General features: G+C 45.4%; 1 protein-coding gene across 1 annotated transcript in view; it reads left to right on the forward strand.

Moving 5' to 3' along the window:
* Window positions 1-273: 273 nt before the first annotated feature.
* Window positions 274-17,333, forward strand: part of LOC130367142 (olfactory receptor 10A7-like) — a 32,922-nt gene continuing 15,862 nt past the window's right edge. Inside the window, exons 1-2 of the mRNA XM_056569545.1 lie at window positions 274-286; window positions 4,299-4,396. Of these exons, the coding sequence (XP_056425520.1) occupies window positions 274-286; window positions 4,299-4,396 (111 nt within the window). The remainder of the gene's footprint in view (window positions 287-4,298; window positions 4,397-17,333) is intronic.

Below are 17,333 nucleotides of genomic sequence, written 5' to 3' on the forward strand. Positions count from 1 at the left end.
GGGCAAGCCAAGCCTTTCCAGGGCAAACTCTGCTAGTTGCGGCCATAAATCAAGTTTGGCTGCCAGAAGTCCAGCGGATCTTCAATGGTTGTTTGCATGGTCATGTCAAGGTATGCCACCACCTGCTGGTTCAGGTCCTGCTCCATGTCTACCTGCTGCTGAAGAGTTGCTTCACTATGCGGGTGAAAAAAGCTACTCATCAGGGACTGTAGACTCAGGCTGCTGCTGATTGAGCTGGTACTGCTCCTGCCACCCCTCCCCTCCCAAGCAGCCATGGCAGTGGAAGGTGAGCGCAGATGCCCCCCCCGACTCAGACCTGCGAGTGGATGGACCATGTGGTCGATAGGCATCAGCCAACTGACAACGTAGAATCTCTCTGTAGTAGGTCAGTTTGTCCTCCCTCTCAGTGGGTGTAAAAAAGGCCCCCATTCTGGGACAGTAGCGAGGGTCTAATAAGGTGGAGATCCAGAAGTCATCCCGCTGATGAATTTTGACAATTCGGGGGTCACTACGCAAGCAACTGAGCCTGCATCGTGCCATTTGCGCCAGTGACTCGCTGGGACTACCTGCCTCCTCCTCCACTGCATACCGCTATGGTGTGTCTGGGTCCTCTGCCTCGCCTTCCTCATAACCCTCCAGCTCCTCTGGCTGCTCCTGCTCCTCCTCTTCGGTCCGATGACTAGAAACACCGGCCATCTCATCCATCCGCTCTGCCCCTCATCCTCCTCCTCCAGTTCAGCCCCCACAGGGCTTATGTAGCCTTGAGATGTAGGCGCAACGTCTCCATTGCCGTGACCAGCCATGGTTTCAATAATTTGTTGTAGGAAATGTAGGAGTGGAATTACGTCATTCATGGCGTAATCCAAGCGACTTACAAATAATGTGGCTTCCTCAAAGGGCCTCAGCAAACGGCAGGTGTCACATATGAGCTGCCACTGGTTCACAGTGAAGTTACACAGGGGAGTACTCCTATCTGCTTGGATCATCAAGAAATCGGTGATGGCTTTTCTTTGTTCGTATAGTCTGTCCAACATATGGAGGGTGGAATTCCAACGTTTGGCAACGTCACAAATAAGACTATGTTGTGGGATTCCGTTCTGACGTTGCAGCTCAAGGAAGGTGTGCTTGGCGGTGTACGAGTGGCTGAAATGCATGAACAGTTTCCTTGCCATTTTCAGGATGTTTTGCAAATGGGGTGAAGACTTGAGGAAGTGCTTGACATCCAGATTCAATACGTGTTCCATGCAGGGCGCATGTTTTACATCTCCTTGTCGCAGCACAGACACGATGTTCTTCCCATTGTCCGTTACCACGGTTCCCATTTCCAGATTACGTGGAGTAAGCCATACTCGGATTTATTTACGAATGAACTTTAGCAGTTGCTCCCCTGTGTGACTCTGTTCGCCAAGGCAAACCATGTGAAGAACAACTTGACACCTCCGTGCCCTACACACATGGTACGATGAAGGGCCACCGAGATTTGAACGTGCATTGGAGGCAGAGGACACGGTAGAGGATGAGGAGGCGGCGTCACACACTGTAACAGGAATAACTGCCTGGGAGCAATAGCGTTGAGGAGGAAGCGGTGTGACCTGTCCAAGTTGCTGTTGTGGCTGTGCAGGAACCACATTTACCCAGTGGGATGTAAAAGACAAGTATTGTCCCTGCCCGTAGTTACATCTCCACACGTCGGCACTGCCGTGCACTTTTGAACACACCGGCAGGTTTAAGGACTGGCCCATCTTCTCTTGTACAAACTTATGCAGGGCTGGTACTGCCTTCTTTGCAAAGAAATGACGGCTTGGGACTCTCCACCTCGGCTCGGCACAAGCCATCAATTCTCTGAAAGGTGCAGAGTCCACAACTTGAAAAGGGAGCAACTGCAGCACCAGCACCTTTGACAGGAGCACATTCAGCTTCTGAGCTGTTGGATGAGTGGGCGCATACTGTTGTCTCTTGGACATGGCTTCGCCGATGGATTGTTGGCGGAATGGCTGACTAAAAGCGGGAGAAGCAGGAGCAACAGAAGGAGGGTTTGACACACAGCTCCCTTCGGCTGAGGTGGTGGAGCCTTGGCTGGATGAAGGAGGGAGTGGATGGCCACTGGGTGATGCAGCAGGCTGGACCACTTCATCGGAGCCACGGTTCTCCCAGGCCGCTTTATGGTGGCGAAGCATGTGTTGACGCTGGGCCATGGTGCCGACATTGGGACCCTGGCCACGCTTCACCTTCTGCCAATAGATCTTGCATGTGGCTACGTGAACCTCCTCCGGAGGCCTTATGAAAAACTTCCACACCGCAGAGTAGCTGATTTTCCCACCCGCAGTCCGCACTAATTGACTGCTACTGGCGCCATCTCCAGGAACCCCTGTTCCACTACCTCCCAGAAAGATAGGCTGCCGTAAAGCAGGTGGTCTCCCCCAGGCACGTTTGGCTCCTGAATTTCATCTACTGCCACCACGCTGACTGCCAACCGTGCTACCGCCTTGCTGCCTCAAGGGCAACCTGCAACTCTCTTCTCCTGATGATGATGAAGCCCCTTCTGCACCCGGCTCCCAATTGCGATTGGCTTCATCATCATCAACAGGTGTTCACTTCACTGGTGTTCTCCTCATGTTCCCCAACAGTGTCTGCTTCAGGACCCTGAACCCTTGCAGCACCGCCTCCCACGTCACTCTCCGCATCACTAATTTGCTGCCTAGCGGAGCAAGCGGCACATGTTTCCTCCCCTTCTTGGCTGGGCAGTAGCTGCTGACTGTCCTCTATTAGATTGTCCTCACTAAATAGTGGAGCTGAACCCACAGCATAAGATACTTCTCTAGGAGAGGGAACAGCATAGGACAAAGGCAATGGGAGGACAGGGACTGCTCCCGGGCCATGCCAACTGAGGGTTGTGTCTGAGGAACCCACCGACTGTTGACTGGGGGTGTCAGATGTCACTTGTGATGATGTGGATGAGCGTGTTAACCAATCGACGACGGCAGATGGGATGCTGGTCGAGACACAACCACTGGCTGATAACGGGAGCTCAGGCCTCTCGTTGTAACTCCTGCTTCCACTCGCCCCTAGTCTTCTGCCAACTCTGCCTGAAGTATTTAGGCCTCTGCCACTCCTCTGTGCACGTCCTGGCACTTCTCTGCCTGACATACTTAGTGCGCATATGAGGGTATTACAATACGCTACACTACTCTTTAAACAGTTTTTGTCTAGAACAGCAGCAGGTGATTACTTATGCCTGTCCTTTTACAGTATGTAAGCCCTTGACAGATTAACAGGTACAAAATTGTACAATACTTGGATGTACGTATGCGGTATGCACCGATGAGGGCAGTAATATGCGCAACTATATGCAGAAAAATGCTCTGTATTTTTGTAAAACACCAGCCGGTGAGTACTATTGTCATACAATTCTGAGCAGCAGAAGATTTGTGGAGCTAAAAAAAAAAACCTGAATTGCGCTGAAAAGTGAGGAGATAAGATGGTTGATAAAGTTGAGGCAGCTTGGAGATCTGTATGAGGCAGCTGACAGCTATCTGCCCCTCTCTGCTGCAATGCTCAATAACGGGAATAGGAGGTTTAGCAATCAATGATCGTTCTCAGTGTAACAGCACAGCACTCTGCACTCCTGCCTTTCCCTAATGCTGATGTGACTAGCAGTTGCAGTGTAACGCTGTGGTATGAGCTATTCACACACACACAGTCCCATCCTCTGTATCTGAGAGCATAGATGAAATGAAGAGAGGCAAGATGGCCGCCGATTATATAGGGCTGTGACATCACAGGGGTCAATGAATGCTGATAGGCTGAATCTCACATGTGATTCAGGGTCAGCCCGCCTACCTTCATTCCCGCCGCTGTTTCCCGCCCTCCCATAATCCCCTGCCCCATGTACTCACATGTGGATCCGCCATCTTAGGTCTCCAATAGCCTGGAACGCTGTAAAATGAAGTTTAATGAAGCGATTTGCGCGATAGAATCGTAATGATATTCGCATTTGTTGCGAATCGAATATTTCATGAAATTCGTAAGGAATTCCGGTTCGTCAGCTTCGATTCGCTCATCTCTAGTTCTGGGTATCAGTACCTCCCCTCATGATATCAGTAATGGAAGTGCTTTCAAATTACAAACTCACATGATCTCTACATTTTCCGGCTAATTACTTAATCTTTTTGTTCTTGATAGAAAACTTTTTTCTTCACAATGATATTGTGTATAACTAAAGTTTTGTATATTCTTATAAATAAAAGAATTGACTCTGAGATTAATCTGTAAATTATTATTTCTATATTCCTCTATAGACCAGAACCCTGGAGACTCCTCAGACGATAGTAGAGATATCTCCGGGGGGTTCTTCTACCTGGTCCCTTGTCTTCATCTTGTAGATAAATATCGGCAGGTAATGCTTCACATTCAGGGGTCTGGGGGTCATAGAAGCTGACGCTGTAACATTGTCCTCCATCCCCCCAGAGACCTGAGAGCAAAGAGAAGAGATATTCATCTGAAAATGGAGAATAAAGAAATATCTGAGGTAAGTGACATTTATATAACATTACAGGAGAAATATCTGAGGTAAATGATGATAAATTCATTTTTATGTGACAAACATCAAGAATATTATTTAGAAAACTCCCAAGTGTCTGAAATATGTTTATTGCTAAATATGTAAAACATTTCATAATTTTCTTGGCTTAATAAAAATTCTAAATTTAAAAAGTTAAATCAAGATCTTAGATAATTCATGAACACCTCATGTCTGAAGCTCGCGGGGTTTTAGATCAATCCAGTATTTTGTATAACAAAAATCTATGAGCGTCATTGTATAAATCCCTTTATATCATTCAGTGATTAACCCCTTAACCTCTTAAGGACAGAGGGTGTACCTGTACACACCGTGACGTCCCGATCAGCTGGGACTCAGGCGGAGGTCTCTTTACCTCTCTCCGCAGCGTCCGATCATCAATTGATTGCTCCAAGCCTGAGCTACAGGCTTGAGCAATCAAGCCCCTATCTGACTGATCCCTGCAAAGCTATGGCTTTGCAGGGATCAGCATAGAAGATCAGTGTTTGCAGTGTTATAGTCCCCTATGGGAGCTATAACACTGCAAAAAAAAAAAAAGGAAAAAAAAAGTTAACAAAGGTCATTTAACCCCTTCCCTAATAAAAGTTTGAATCACCCCCCTTTTCCCATAAAAAAAACTGTGTAAATAAAAATAAACATATGTGGTATTGCCGCGTGCGGAAATGTCCTAACTATAAAAATATATTGTTAATTAAATTGCATGGTCAATGGCGTACGCGCAAAAAAATTCCAAAGTCCAAAATTGTGTATTTTTGGTCACTTTTTATATCATGAAAAAATGAATAAAAAGCAATAAAAAAGTCCAATCAATACAAAAATGGCACCAATAAAAACTTCAGAACACAGTGCAAAAAATGAGTCCTCATACCGGCCCGTAAGCGGGAAAAAAAAAAAGTTATAGGGGTTGGAAAATGAGAATTTTTAACATATAAATTTTCCTGCATGTAGTTATGATTTTTTTCCGAAGTACGACAATATCCAACCTATATAAGTAGGAGATCATTTTAACCGTATGGACCTACAGAATAATGATAAGGTGTCATTTTTACCGAAAAATGCACTGCGTAGAAACGGAAACCCCCAAAATTTACAGAATTACATTTTTTTTTCAATTTTGTCGCACAATGAATTTTTTTTCCGTTTCGCCGTGGATTTTTGGGTAAAATGACTAATGTCACTGCAAAGTAGAATTGGTGGTGCAAAAAAAAATCCATAATATGGAATTTTATGTGCAAAATTGAAAGCGTTATGATTTTTAGAAGGGGATGAGGAAAAAATGAAAATGCAAAAACAGAAAAACCCTGCGTCCTTAAGGGGTTAAGGACCCAGCCCATTTTCACCTTATATTGGTTATCCAGGAAAAAACTTTTTTTTATATATCATCTGGCTCCAGAAAGTTAAACAGATTTGTAAATTACTTCTATTAAAAAATCTTAATCCTTTCAGTTCTTATGAGCTTCTGAAGTTGAGTTGTTCTCTGATGAAGTGCTCTCTGATGACACGTGTCTCGGGAACCGCCCAGTTTAGATGTTTGCTATGGGCATTTGCTTCTAAACTGGGTGGTTCCCGAGACATGTGTCATCAGAGAGCACTTCATCAGAGAACAACTCAACTTCAGAAGCTCATAAGTACTGAAAGGATTAAGATTTTTTAATAGAAGTAATTTACAAATCAGTTTAACTTTCTGGATCCACTTGATATATAAAAATAAATGTTTTTCCTGGATAACCCTTTTAAGGACCAGAGCATTTTTTGAACATCTGACCACTGTCACTTTAAGCATTAATAACTCTGGAATGCTTTTAATTTTCATTCTGATTCTGAGATTGTTTTTTCGTGACATATTCTACTTTATGTTAATGGTAAAATTTTGTTGATACTTGCATCATTTCTTGGTGAAAAATTTCAAAATTTTATGAAAATTTAGCTTTTTTTTTTTTACTTTGAAACTCTCTGCTTATAAGGAATGTAGACATCCCAAATAAATGATATATTGATTCACATATACAATGGGGGGCATGTATCATTTCCAGTGTATAATAGAAGTTTTTTACCCCTCTGCCTGTTGTCTAAATTTGGCGCAGCTGCGTTACATTTATCATTCTTGCGCAGCTACTTTCTTGAATTGCGTTTAAATTTAGAACTCTCCTCAGAGCATAAATTTACACCGCAGCTCTATTTAGTAGGAGCTTTGTCTGCAGCGTTTCTGCACCTAAACAGTAAGTGTGTCCTCGTTATTAGTTTTAGAAAAAATTTTCTTCATTATGTAGAGTTTTAATCTCACAATAATATTACTTTTTGCACCAATTATAACACATCAATTATACCAATGTCCTTATTCTTCATTTAACATCTGTGACCCCCCTGTGCAAATCACCTCACATGTACATGGTGCACTTTACCTTATGGGCCTTGTTGTGCGCCCGCAGAGCGCTTTGCGCCCACATATGTGGTATCTCCATACTCTGGCTATATTGTGTCCCAAAAAATGGGGATCTTTTTTTCTCCATTTACCTCTTGTGAAAATGTAAAGTATGCGGCAATACCAGCATGTCAGTGTAAATAATTTTATTTTTTAACACTAACATACTGGTGTAGACTCCAACTGTTCCTTTTCATAATGGGTAAAAGGAGAAAAAGCCCCCCAAAATCTGTAAGGCAATTTCTCCCGAGTACGGCGATACCCCATATGTGGCCCTAAACTGTTGCCTTGAAAGACGACAAGGCTCCAAAGTGGAAGAGCGCCATGTGCATTTGAGACCTAAATTAGGGATTTGCATAGGGGTGGACATAGGGGTATTCTATGCCAGTGTTTCGCAAACAGGGTGCCTGCAGCTGTTGCAAAATTCCCAACATGCCTGGATAGTCAATGGCTGTCCGGCAATACTGGGAGTTGTTGTTTTGCAACAGCTGGAGGCTCCGTTTTGGAAACAGTGCCGTACCAGATGTTGTTCATATTTATTGGGGAGGGGAGGTGGCTGTGTAGGGGTATGTGTATATGTAGTGTTTTTTACTTATCTTATTTAAGTGTAGTGTAGTGTAGTGTTTTTAGGGTACAGTCACACGGGCTGGGGTTCACAGCGAGTTTGCTGCATCTCAATCTTGCAGCACTCCCTGTAAACCTCCACCCATGTGAGTGTACCCTGTCCATTCACATTGGGGGGAGGGGGGGGGGGGGAAACATCCAGCTGTTGCAAAACTACAACTCCGAACATGCCCTTTGGCTGTCCGTGCATGCTGGGAGTTGTAGTTTTGCAACAGCTGGAGGCACACTGGTTGCGAAACATGGAAACAGACTCAGTGTTTCGCAACCAGTGTGCCTTCAGCTGTTGCAAAAACTTCAAATCTCAGCATGCAGTGACAGCAGAAGGACATGCTGGAACTTTTAGTTATGCAACAGCTGGAGGCATACTGCTACAACTCCCAGCATGCCCTTTGGCAGTCTGTGCATGATGAGGGTTGTAGTTATGCAACAGCTGAAGGCACACTGGTTGCAAAACACTTGAAAGTTTTTTACTTAACTTAGTGTTTACAAACCAGTGTGCCTCCAGCTGTTGCACAACTTCAATTCCCAGCATGCATGGTCTTTCAGTGCATGCTGGGCATTATAGTTTGGAGGCACAGCTGGAGGCACACTGGTTGGGGAAAAGAGTTAGGAAACGAACAATGTTTCCCAACTAGTGTGCCTCCAGCTGTTGCAAAACTACAATTCCCAGCATGGCCAGACATGCTGGAAGTTGTATTTCGGCAACATCTGAAGGGTCAGATGTTGACGAACTACAACTCCCAACGTGCTTTGGCAGTCTGGGCATGCTGGGAGTTGTAGTTTTGCAACAGCTGGAGGTCCACAGTTTGTAGACCACTGTATAATGGTCTCCAATCTGTGGTCTTCCAGATGTTACAGAATTACAAATCCCAGCATGCCTGGACAGAGTGGGCATGCTGAGATTTGTAATTTTGGAACATCTGGAAGAGCACAGATTGGAGACCATTATACAGTGGTCTACAAACTGTGGACCTCCAGATGTTGCAAAACTACAACTCCCAGCATGCCCAGAAAGCCAAAGGCTGTCTGGGCATGCTGGGAGTTGCAGTTTTGAAACTCCCAGAGGCAGCGGCGATCTCACTGCTGCCAATGAAGATGCCGCCCTGCTGCTGCAAACTCACCGCGGGGACGCACCCCCCCGGGACCGCCTGGAGGACGCCGCTCACGCCGGGACCGCTCGGGACACCGCATGGCCGGGTAAGTGACGCCGGGGGACGGGTAAGGGACACTTAGCAGAGCGGTGTGTGTCCTGATCCCCGTGATCCGGACTCACACACCGCGCTGCTAAGTATTCTCATAGATTTGACTAGCTGATAGCAGCGATCGCTGGGGGGGGGGGGGGGGGGGAGATGAAACCCCCCGTGGTCACATGGTAAGATGGCTGGCTATCAGTGATAGCCACCATCTTACCGGGCGATGTGGAAAAGTATAACAGAAAGCAGTAAATATTAAAAATAAAAGGAGAATGATCTACAGTGTTAAGTGGATTACAAAGCTATATTAATGTGACGGATCTTGTTCAATGATAAGTTATCAAACATTTCCTATGTAAATGGATTAAATTGTTGGATCATAAAATAACAATAACAATATACAAGTGATCTAATGAATAACTGAACTGGAAACAAATATTCTATATGCAAATTATTATAAAAGTGCTTTGGAATAACCAAGGAGTAAAAAGCAATATAAAGCAAACCAAAGGAGGAATTGAGATCGGAAAGTTATAACATTCTGGTGGTTCCTTAGTAGAACTTTCCTTCAGAAATAGAAAGGATTTCGCTACGTGCAGTTAAAGTTGGCTTATTTTTGCGGGGGAAAAGACGCTCTTGCGTCAAAATTTTTGGTGCAAAGGAAAAGTACGCAGGTAATAAATCCATGTGTACTATATATGCAGCTCCAAGGTACCCCGTTTCGGCCACATCTGGAGGACATGCTCTACCAAAACGTGCGCAAAAGAAAAATGCAAAAAAAGGGCTTGCGCAAAATTTGGTGTAAAAAAATACAAACAAAACAGGGATAAAATCTTTCATACATGTCCCCCAATATGTCTACTTTATATTGGAATCCTAAAGTTGACATGTTTTTTTTTTTACTTTTGGAAGACATCAGGAGGCTTCAAAGTTCAGCAACAATTTTCAATTTTTTCACAACATTTTCAGAATCAGAATTTTTCAGAGACCAGTTCAGTTTTAAAGTGGATTTGTGGGGCCTCAAAGTATTCAAAGTGACATTTAAAAGGTTTGTTAACCCTTATGGTGTTTCACAGGAATATCAGCAAATTAAATGAGAAAATTCAAAATCTTCACTTTTTACACTCGCATGTTCATGCAGACCCAGTTTTTGAATTTTTACAAGGGGGGAGAGAAATCACCTTAAAATTTGTAACCCTATTTCTCTTGAGTAAGCAAATACCTCATATGTGTATGTCAAGTGTTCTATGGGTGCACTAAAGGGTCAGAAGGGAAGGAGTGACAGTGGGATTTTGGAGAGTGAGTTTTTCTGAAATGGTTTTTGGGGGGCATGTCACATTTAGGAAGCTCCTATGGTGCCAGAACAGCAGAAAAAACCCCACATGGCATACTATTTTGGAAACTACACCCCTCAGGGAATGTAACAAGGGGTACAGTGAGTCTTAACACCCCAGAGGTGTTTGACGACTTTTCGTTAAAGTTGCATGTGTTAAGATAATTTTTTTTTGCGCTAAAATGCAGTTTTTTCCCAAATTTTACATTTTTACAAGGGGTAATAGGAGAAAATGCCCCCCAAAATCTTTAACCCCATTTCTTCTAAGTATGGAAATATCCCATGTGTGGATGTCAAGTTCGGGCGAGCTACAATGCTCAGAAGGGAAGGAGCGCCATTGATCTTTTGGAGAGAGAATTTGGTAGGAATAGAAGTCGGGGACCTTGTGCATTTACAAAGCCCCCCCGTGGTGCCAAAACAGTGCCCCCCCATGTGACCCCATTTTGGAAACTACACCCTTAAAGAATTCAATAAGGGGTGCAGTGATCATTTACACCCCACTGGCGTTTGACAGATTTTTGGAATGGTGGGCTGAGAAAATGAAAAATTACAAAATTCACAGACCACTGTTGCAAAAATCTGTCAGACACCTGCGTAAATGCTCACTGTACCCCTTCTAACATTCCGTGAGGGGTGTAGTCACATGTGTGCCAAGTCACGTGTGTGTGTGGGGGGGGTCCATTGTTCTAGCACTATGGGGGCTTTGTAAACATACGTGGCCTTCAATTCCGGACATTTTAGTTTTAGTTAAAACATTTTTTTTTTCATTTTCCCATCCAACTTTAATGAAAATTTGTCAAACACCTGTGGGGTGTTAAGGCTCACTATACCCCTTGTTACATTTCTGTTGGTAACAGGGTGCTGCGTGAAAAATCATGGGGGTCCCCAGCGGAGGGACCCCCGAGATCAAGCATCTTATCACCTATCCTTTGGATAGGGGATAAGATGTCTTAGCGCCGGAGTACCCCTTTAATGAAAATTCTTCAAACACCTTGGTGTGTTAAGGCTCACTATAGCCCTTGTTACGTTCCGCGAGGGGTGTAGTTTCCAAAATGGGGTCACATGTGAGTATTTCTTTTTTTGTGATTATGTCAGAACCGCTGTAAAATCAGCCACCCCTGCGCAAATCACCAATTTAGTCCTCAAATGTACATAGTGCGCTCTCACTCCTGAGCCTTGTTGTGCGTCCGCAGAGCATTTTACGCTCACATATGGGGTATTTCCGTACTCAGGAGAAATTGCATTACAAATTTTGGGGGTCTTTTTTTCCTTTTACCTCTTGTGAAAATAAAAAGTATGGGGCAACACCAGCATGTTAGTGTAAATCTTTTAATTTTTTTACACTAACAGGCTGGTGTAGTCCCCAACTTTTCCTTTTCATAAGGGGTAAAAGGAGAAAAAGCCCCCCAAATTTTGTAACACAATTTCTCCCGAGTACGGAGATACCCCATATGTGGCCCTAAACTGTTTCCTTGAAATACGTCAGGGCTCCGAAGTGAGAGAGCACCATGCGCATTTGAGGACTAAATTAGGGATTTCACAGGGGTGGACATAGGGGTATTCTACCCCAGTGATTCCCAAACAGGATGCCTCCAGCTGTTGCTAAACTCTCATCATGCCTGACAGTCCGGAAATGTTGGGAGTTTTTTTTTTTTTGCAACAGCTGGAGGCTTCATTTTGGATATACTGCTGTACAATACATTTTCATTTTTATTGGGGGGGGGGGCAGTGTAAGGGGTGTATATGTAGTGTTTTACCCTTTATTATGTGTTAGTGTAGTGTAATGTTTTTAGAGTACATTCATACAGGCCCAGGTTTACAGTGAGTTTCCCTCTAGGAGTTTGCGCTGTGGCTGAAAAGTTGCCACAGCTCACACTCACACTCACTGTAAACCTGCCTGTGTGAATGAACCCTGTACATTCAAATGGGGGGGAGGGCAAACCTCCAGCTGTTGCAAAACTACAACTCCCAGCATGTACTGACTGACCGTGCATGCTGGGTGTTGTAGTTTTGCAACAGCTGGAGGCACACTGGTTGGAAAACCTTCAGTTAAGTTCTGTAATCTAACTCAGTATTCTCCAACCAGTGTGCCTCCAGCTGTTGCAAAACTACAACTCCCAGCATGTACTGATCACTGAAGGGCATGCTGGGAGATGTAGTTGTGCCACAGCTGGAGGTACGCAACTACAACTCCCAGCATGTTGAGAAATCTATTTGCTGTTCGTGCATGCTGGGAGTTGTAGTTTTGCAAGATTTAGAGGGCCATGGCTTAGAAACCACCGCACAGTGATCTCCAAACTGTGGCCCTCAGGATGTTGCAAAACTACAAATCCCAGCATGCCCAGACAGTAAACAGCTGTCTGGGCATGCTCAGAGTTGTAGTTTTGCAACATCTGGAGGGTTACAGTTTAGAGACCACTGTATAGTGGTCTCCAAACTGTAGCCCTCCAGATGTTGCTAGGCAACTCACCGGCTTCCGTAGTCTGCAGTACGCCACACCAGGGAGCCAGCCGCACGTCATCGCCGCCCTCCGATCACCATAGGTTCCCCTGCTCTGTCCAGACTACAGTGGGTGGGCAGAGTGGGGGAACCAAACGTTAACCCCCCAGCCCCTGAGCTGCTATTGGTCGTCACTTCTGAACGACCAATAGCAGGGATAGGAGGGGTGGCACCCCTGCCACCTCACTACTATCCCTTCAGGGAGATCATGGATGTCTTGGACAACCCTGATCCCCCTTGTTTCTGGGTCAACGGGTCACCCGGAATCGCAGCAAATCGCCAATGGGAATTCACCGGCGATTTGCGGCGACCGCCAAAAAGGTGGGTCTTGGGACCCCCCTGAGCATTTGCACAGGATGCCTGCTTATAGATATCAGCAGTCATCCTGGTCCGGTCCCCGCCCAGAGCCCTTGGCCGGGAAGCACTCCCTAAGAATGGCAGACTGTGCATCAAAATCCGCATCAAAAGTGCAGTTCTTTCTGATACCCAGGTACTGCCCATAAGGCACTCCCCTCAGCCAACTATCATAATGAGGGCTATCATACCTCAAAAAACATCAGCTTGTTTGAAAAAAGTTTTTTTATAATGACGACATACAGGGCGACATAAAGGGCGACATAAAGGGCGACATAAAGATGGATACATGGTAAAAAAAAAATGAAAATAAAGCATCAATGACGCATATGCAGTAAAAATCGTATACAGTGAGAGGTATACATAAAAACTCTCCCTTTCAGGCCATAACAGCAGGCAATGTAATTGTCACGATTCGGCTGGCTGGAGGTGGATCCTCTGTGCCAGAGAGGGATTGGCGTGGACCGTGTTGGTGGACCGGTTCTAAGTTGCTACTGGTATTCACCAGAGCCCGCCGCAAAGCGGGATGGTCTTGCAGCGGCGGTAGCAACCAGGTCGTATCCACCAGCAACGGCTCAACCTCTGACTGCTGAAGATAAGCGCGGTACAAGGGAGTAGACAAGAGCAAGGACGGACGTAGCAGAAGGTCAGGGCAGGCAGCAAGGATCGTAGACAGGGGCAACGGCAGGAGGTCTGGAACACAGGCTAGGAACACACAAGGGAACGCTTTCACTGGCACAATGGCAACAAGATCCGGCGAGGGAGTGCAGGGGAAGTGAGGTATAAGTAGGGAGTGCACAGGTGAACATACTGATTAAGCCTGCTGCGCCAATCAGTGGCACAGTGGCCCTTTAAATTGCAGAGACCCGGCGCGCGCGCCCTAAGGAGCTGGGCCGCGCGCGCCGGGACAAGACAGACGGGGAAGGGGTCAGGTACGGGAGCCGGGATGCGCATCGCGAGCGGACCCCTCCCACATCGCGAATCGCATCCCGGCTGGGAGTGATATTGCAGCGCACCCGGTCAGCAGGTCTGACCGGGGCGCTGCGAATGAGAGGATGCTGCGAGCGCTTCGGGGAGGAGCGGGGACCCGGAGCGCTCGGCGTAACAGTAATTCTATAAAATCAGAAACAACCACCCCCCCCCCCCCCCTGGGTCCTAGCAGCTTTACTCCTAGATTGTACAAGGTTCTCAAAAACAGCCTTACTCAGCCCCTAACGGAGACCTACCATGCTATTCCTACTGGTCTATCCTTCCCTGCCTGATCTATACTGTCCCGGAAGATTGGAAATAATCAAATGTTGTGTACATCCACAAGAAAGGTGGTAGGGAGGAATCAAGCAACTATAGGCCAGTAAGTCTGACATCAATAGTGGGGAAATTAATGGAAACCCTACTAAAGGATAGGATTGTGGAACATCTAAAATCCCACGGATTGCAAGATGAAGAACAACATGGGTTTACTTCAGGGAGATCATGTCAAACAAATCTTAGAGATTTTTTTGATTGGGTGACTAAACTAATAGATGGGGGGAGGGGCATTAGACATCTCATATCTAGATTTTAGTAAGGCTTTTGACACTGTCCCACATAGAAGACTTATCAATAAACTACAGTCATTGAGCTTGGACTCCCATATTGTTGAGTGGATTAGGCAGTGGCTGAATGACAGACAACAGAGGGTTGTAGTCAATGGAGAATAGTCAGAGTGAGGTCTTGTTACCAGTGGGGACCTCAGGGATCTGCACTGGGACCAATATTGTTTAATATCTTCATTAGTGATATTACAGAAGGTCTCGATGGTTTTAGTCTTTTTGCTGATGACACAAAGATATGTAACAGGGTTGATGTTCCTGGAGGGATCCGCCAAATGGAAAAGGATTTAGGAAACTAGAAGAATGGTCAGAACTCTAGACACTGAAATTTAATGTGGACAAGTGCAAGATAATGCACCTAGGGGGTAAAAACCCTCGTGCACAAGAACTTTTCAAAATATAACTTTTAATATATTATATATTAACTAGGTAGCTCACAGAAGCCGGTCGGACTGTTACTAGCTCGCCGCCATTGCGGGTTTGCGTACCTACCGGGATCCTGTAATTGGCGGTTACATCAGCAGACTGTACTGGGAGTCGGACCACGGACTGTTATCCCTTCTGGATCCGCTGTGATTAATTACACCCGCATAGTGGCACCTAGTATCGGGGTGCCATATGTAGATCAATTACACCCGCATAGTGGCACCTAGCATCGGGGTGCTACATGCATTCACTTATGTTAATATATTGAGTGACGCTATTGTTATCTCTTTATCTCACACATTTCCACATTGTTGAGACTTTTTATATGTATGAAGTTCTCCTGATGACGCTCTAGATTAGGGCAGAAACGCGTAGAGAACGTAATATATTTATATGTCAATCCACCGGATTGGTGGCGCTCTGAATATTGGTAAATCCACCATACGGGTGGTAACCTTGAGTGGATCCTGTGTATTAGTTTTTTTAGATGGTGTTGGTTCACTATCACTACAGTGGTGTATTTTAATTTAATATATTAAAAGTTATATTTTAGTAGCACTCCCCTCACACTTTTTTGAAAAGTTCTTGTGCATTTTTGATGCTGGGAGATGATATGACCCCTTGTAGGTCAGTAAAATCATTCTACATACTATATTTTTGGGTAAAAACCCTCGTGCAGAATATAGAATATGTGATACAGTCCTGACCTCAGTATCTGAGGAAAGGGATTTAGGAGGAATTATTTCAGAAGACTTAAAGGAAGGTAGACAATGTAATAGAGCAGCAGGAAACGCTAGCAGAATGCTTGGTTGTATACGGGGAGGTATAAGCAGTAGAGAGAGAGAAGTGCTCATGGGTGTATAGGGAGAGGTATAAGCAGTAGAGAGAAGTGTTCATGGGTGTATAGGGAGAGGTATAAGCAGTAGAGAGAAGTGTTCATGCCGCTGTACAGAACACTGGTGAGACCTCACTTGGAGTATTGTGCGCAGTACTGGAGGCCGTATCTCCAGAAGGATATAGATACTCTAGGGAGAGTTCAGAGAAGATACTAAACTAGTACATGGATTGCAGGATAAAACTTACCAGGAAAGGTTAAAGGACCTTAACATGTATAGAAGAAAGAACCGACAGAGGGGATACAATAGAAACTTTTAAATACATAAAGGGAACCAACATGGTAAAGGAGGAGAAGATATTTAAAAGAAGAAAAACTACCACAAGAGGACAGAGTTATAAATGAGAGAGGAAAGGTTTCTGCAGTAATACTTAGCTTAGCTTAGAAAACTTAGCTCCGTCAAGTGATGACTCGGGGGTCTGCAGGAGAGATTGCGGGGGTCCCCAGCAGTGGGACCCCTGTGATCAGACATCTTATCCCCTATCCTTTTGATAGTGGATAAGATGTCTAGGGCGGAGTACACCTTTAAGGGTTATGGGAGACCTTTGCAGAAGCATTTCAGCAAAATCATTCAATTTGTGGAGTCACCACTGGCCAAACTGATCACAAAGTGTTGCTCTTTACCGACAATCTCCTGATCCGTGTTTTTTCCTTATGTCGGTTGCAATTTCTCCCAAGTACAGGAATATACCATATGTAGCACTAAACTATTGCCTTGAAATATGACATGGCCCCGGAGTGAGAGAGCACCATGCGCATTTGAGGCCCTCCAGATGTTGCAAAACTACAACTGCCAGCATGCCCAGACTGTTCAGGCATGCTGGGAGTTGTAGTTCGGCAACATCTAAAGGGTCAGATGTATCAGAACTACAACGCCCAGCATGCCTGACAGTCTGAGCATGCTGGGAATTGTAGTTTTGCAACATCTGGAGGACCACAGTGGAAGATCGCTTACCAACGATCTTCAGACTGTGGCCCGCCCATGCTGATCGTCGCCGTCCAGCCACCAGTCCCCACCACCATTCCTCGCCACCAGTACCCTCCGCCATGTTTCTCCCCGCTCTGCCCGGACTTCCATGCATGGGTAGAGCGGGGATCTTAACTTTAACCCTACGCCCCCCCTCCTGCCATTGGTCGGTCAGTCCTGGGCAGATCATAGGAGGAGGTAGCACCCCTGCCACCTTACTCCTATCCTTCAGGGTTCCTATCACCCTGACTTTTCTGACAATCGGGTCACCAGAGACGCGATTAGCCCGGATAAAATGTGATTCTCCGGTCAGAATTAGGTGATGTCCTGGGATGGCTGCTGATAGATATCAGTAGTCATCCCATTAAAATTATCGCCTCATGCATGGCAGAGATTGGAAATGCTAAGGGTGTACAGGTATTCCCTTGGTCCTTAAGTACCAGGATGCA

Source organism: Hyla sarda, chromosome 4, assembly GCF_029499605.1.
Source record: "Hyla sarda isolate aHylSar1 chromosome 4, aHylSar1.hap1, whole genome shotgun sequence".
Lineage (NCBI taxonomy): Eukaryota > Metazoa > Chordata > Amphibia > Anura > Hylidae > Hyla > Hyla sarda.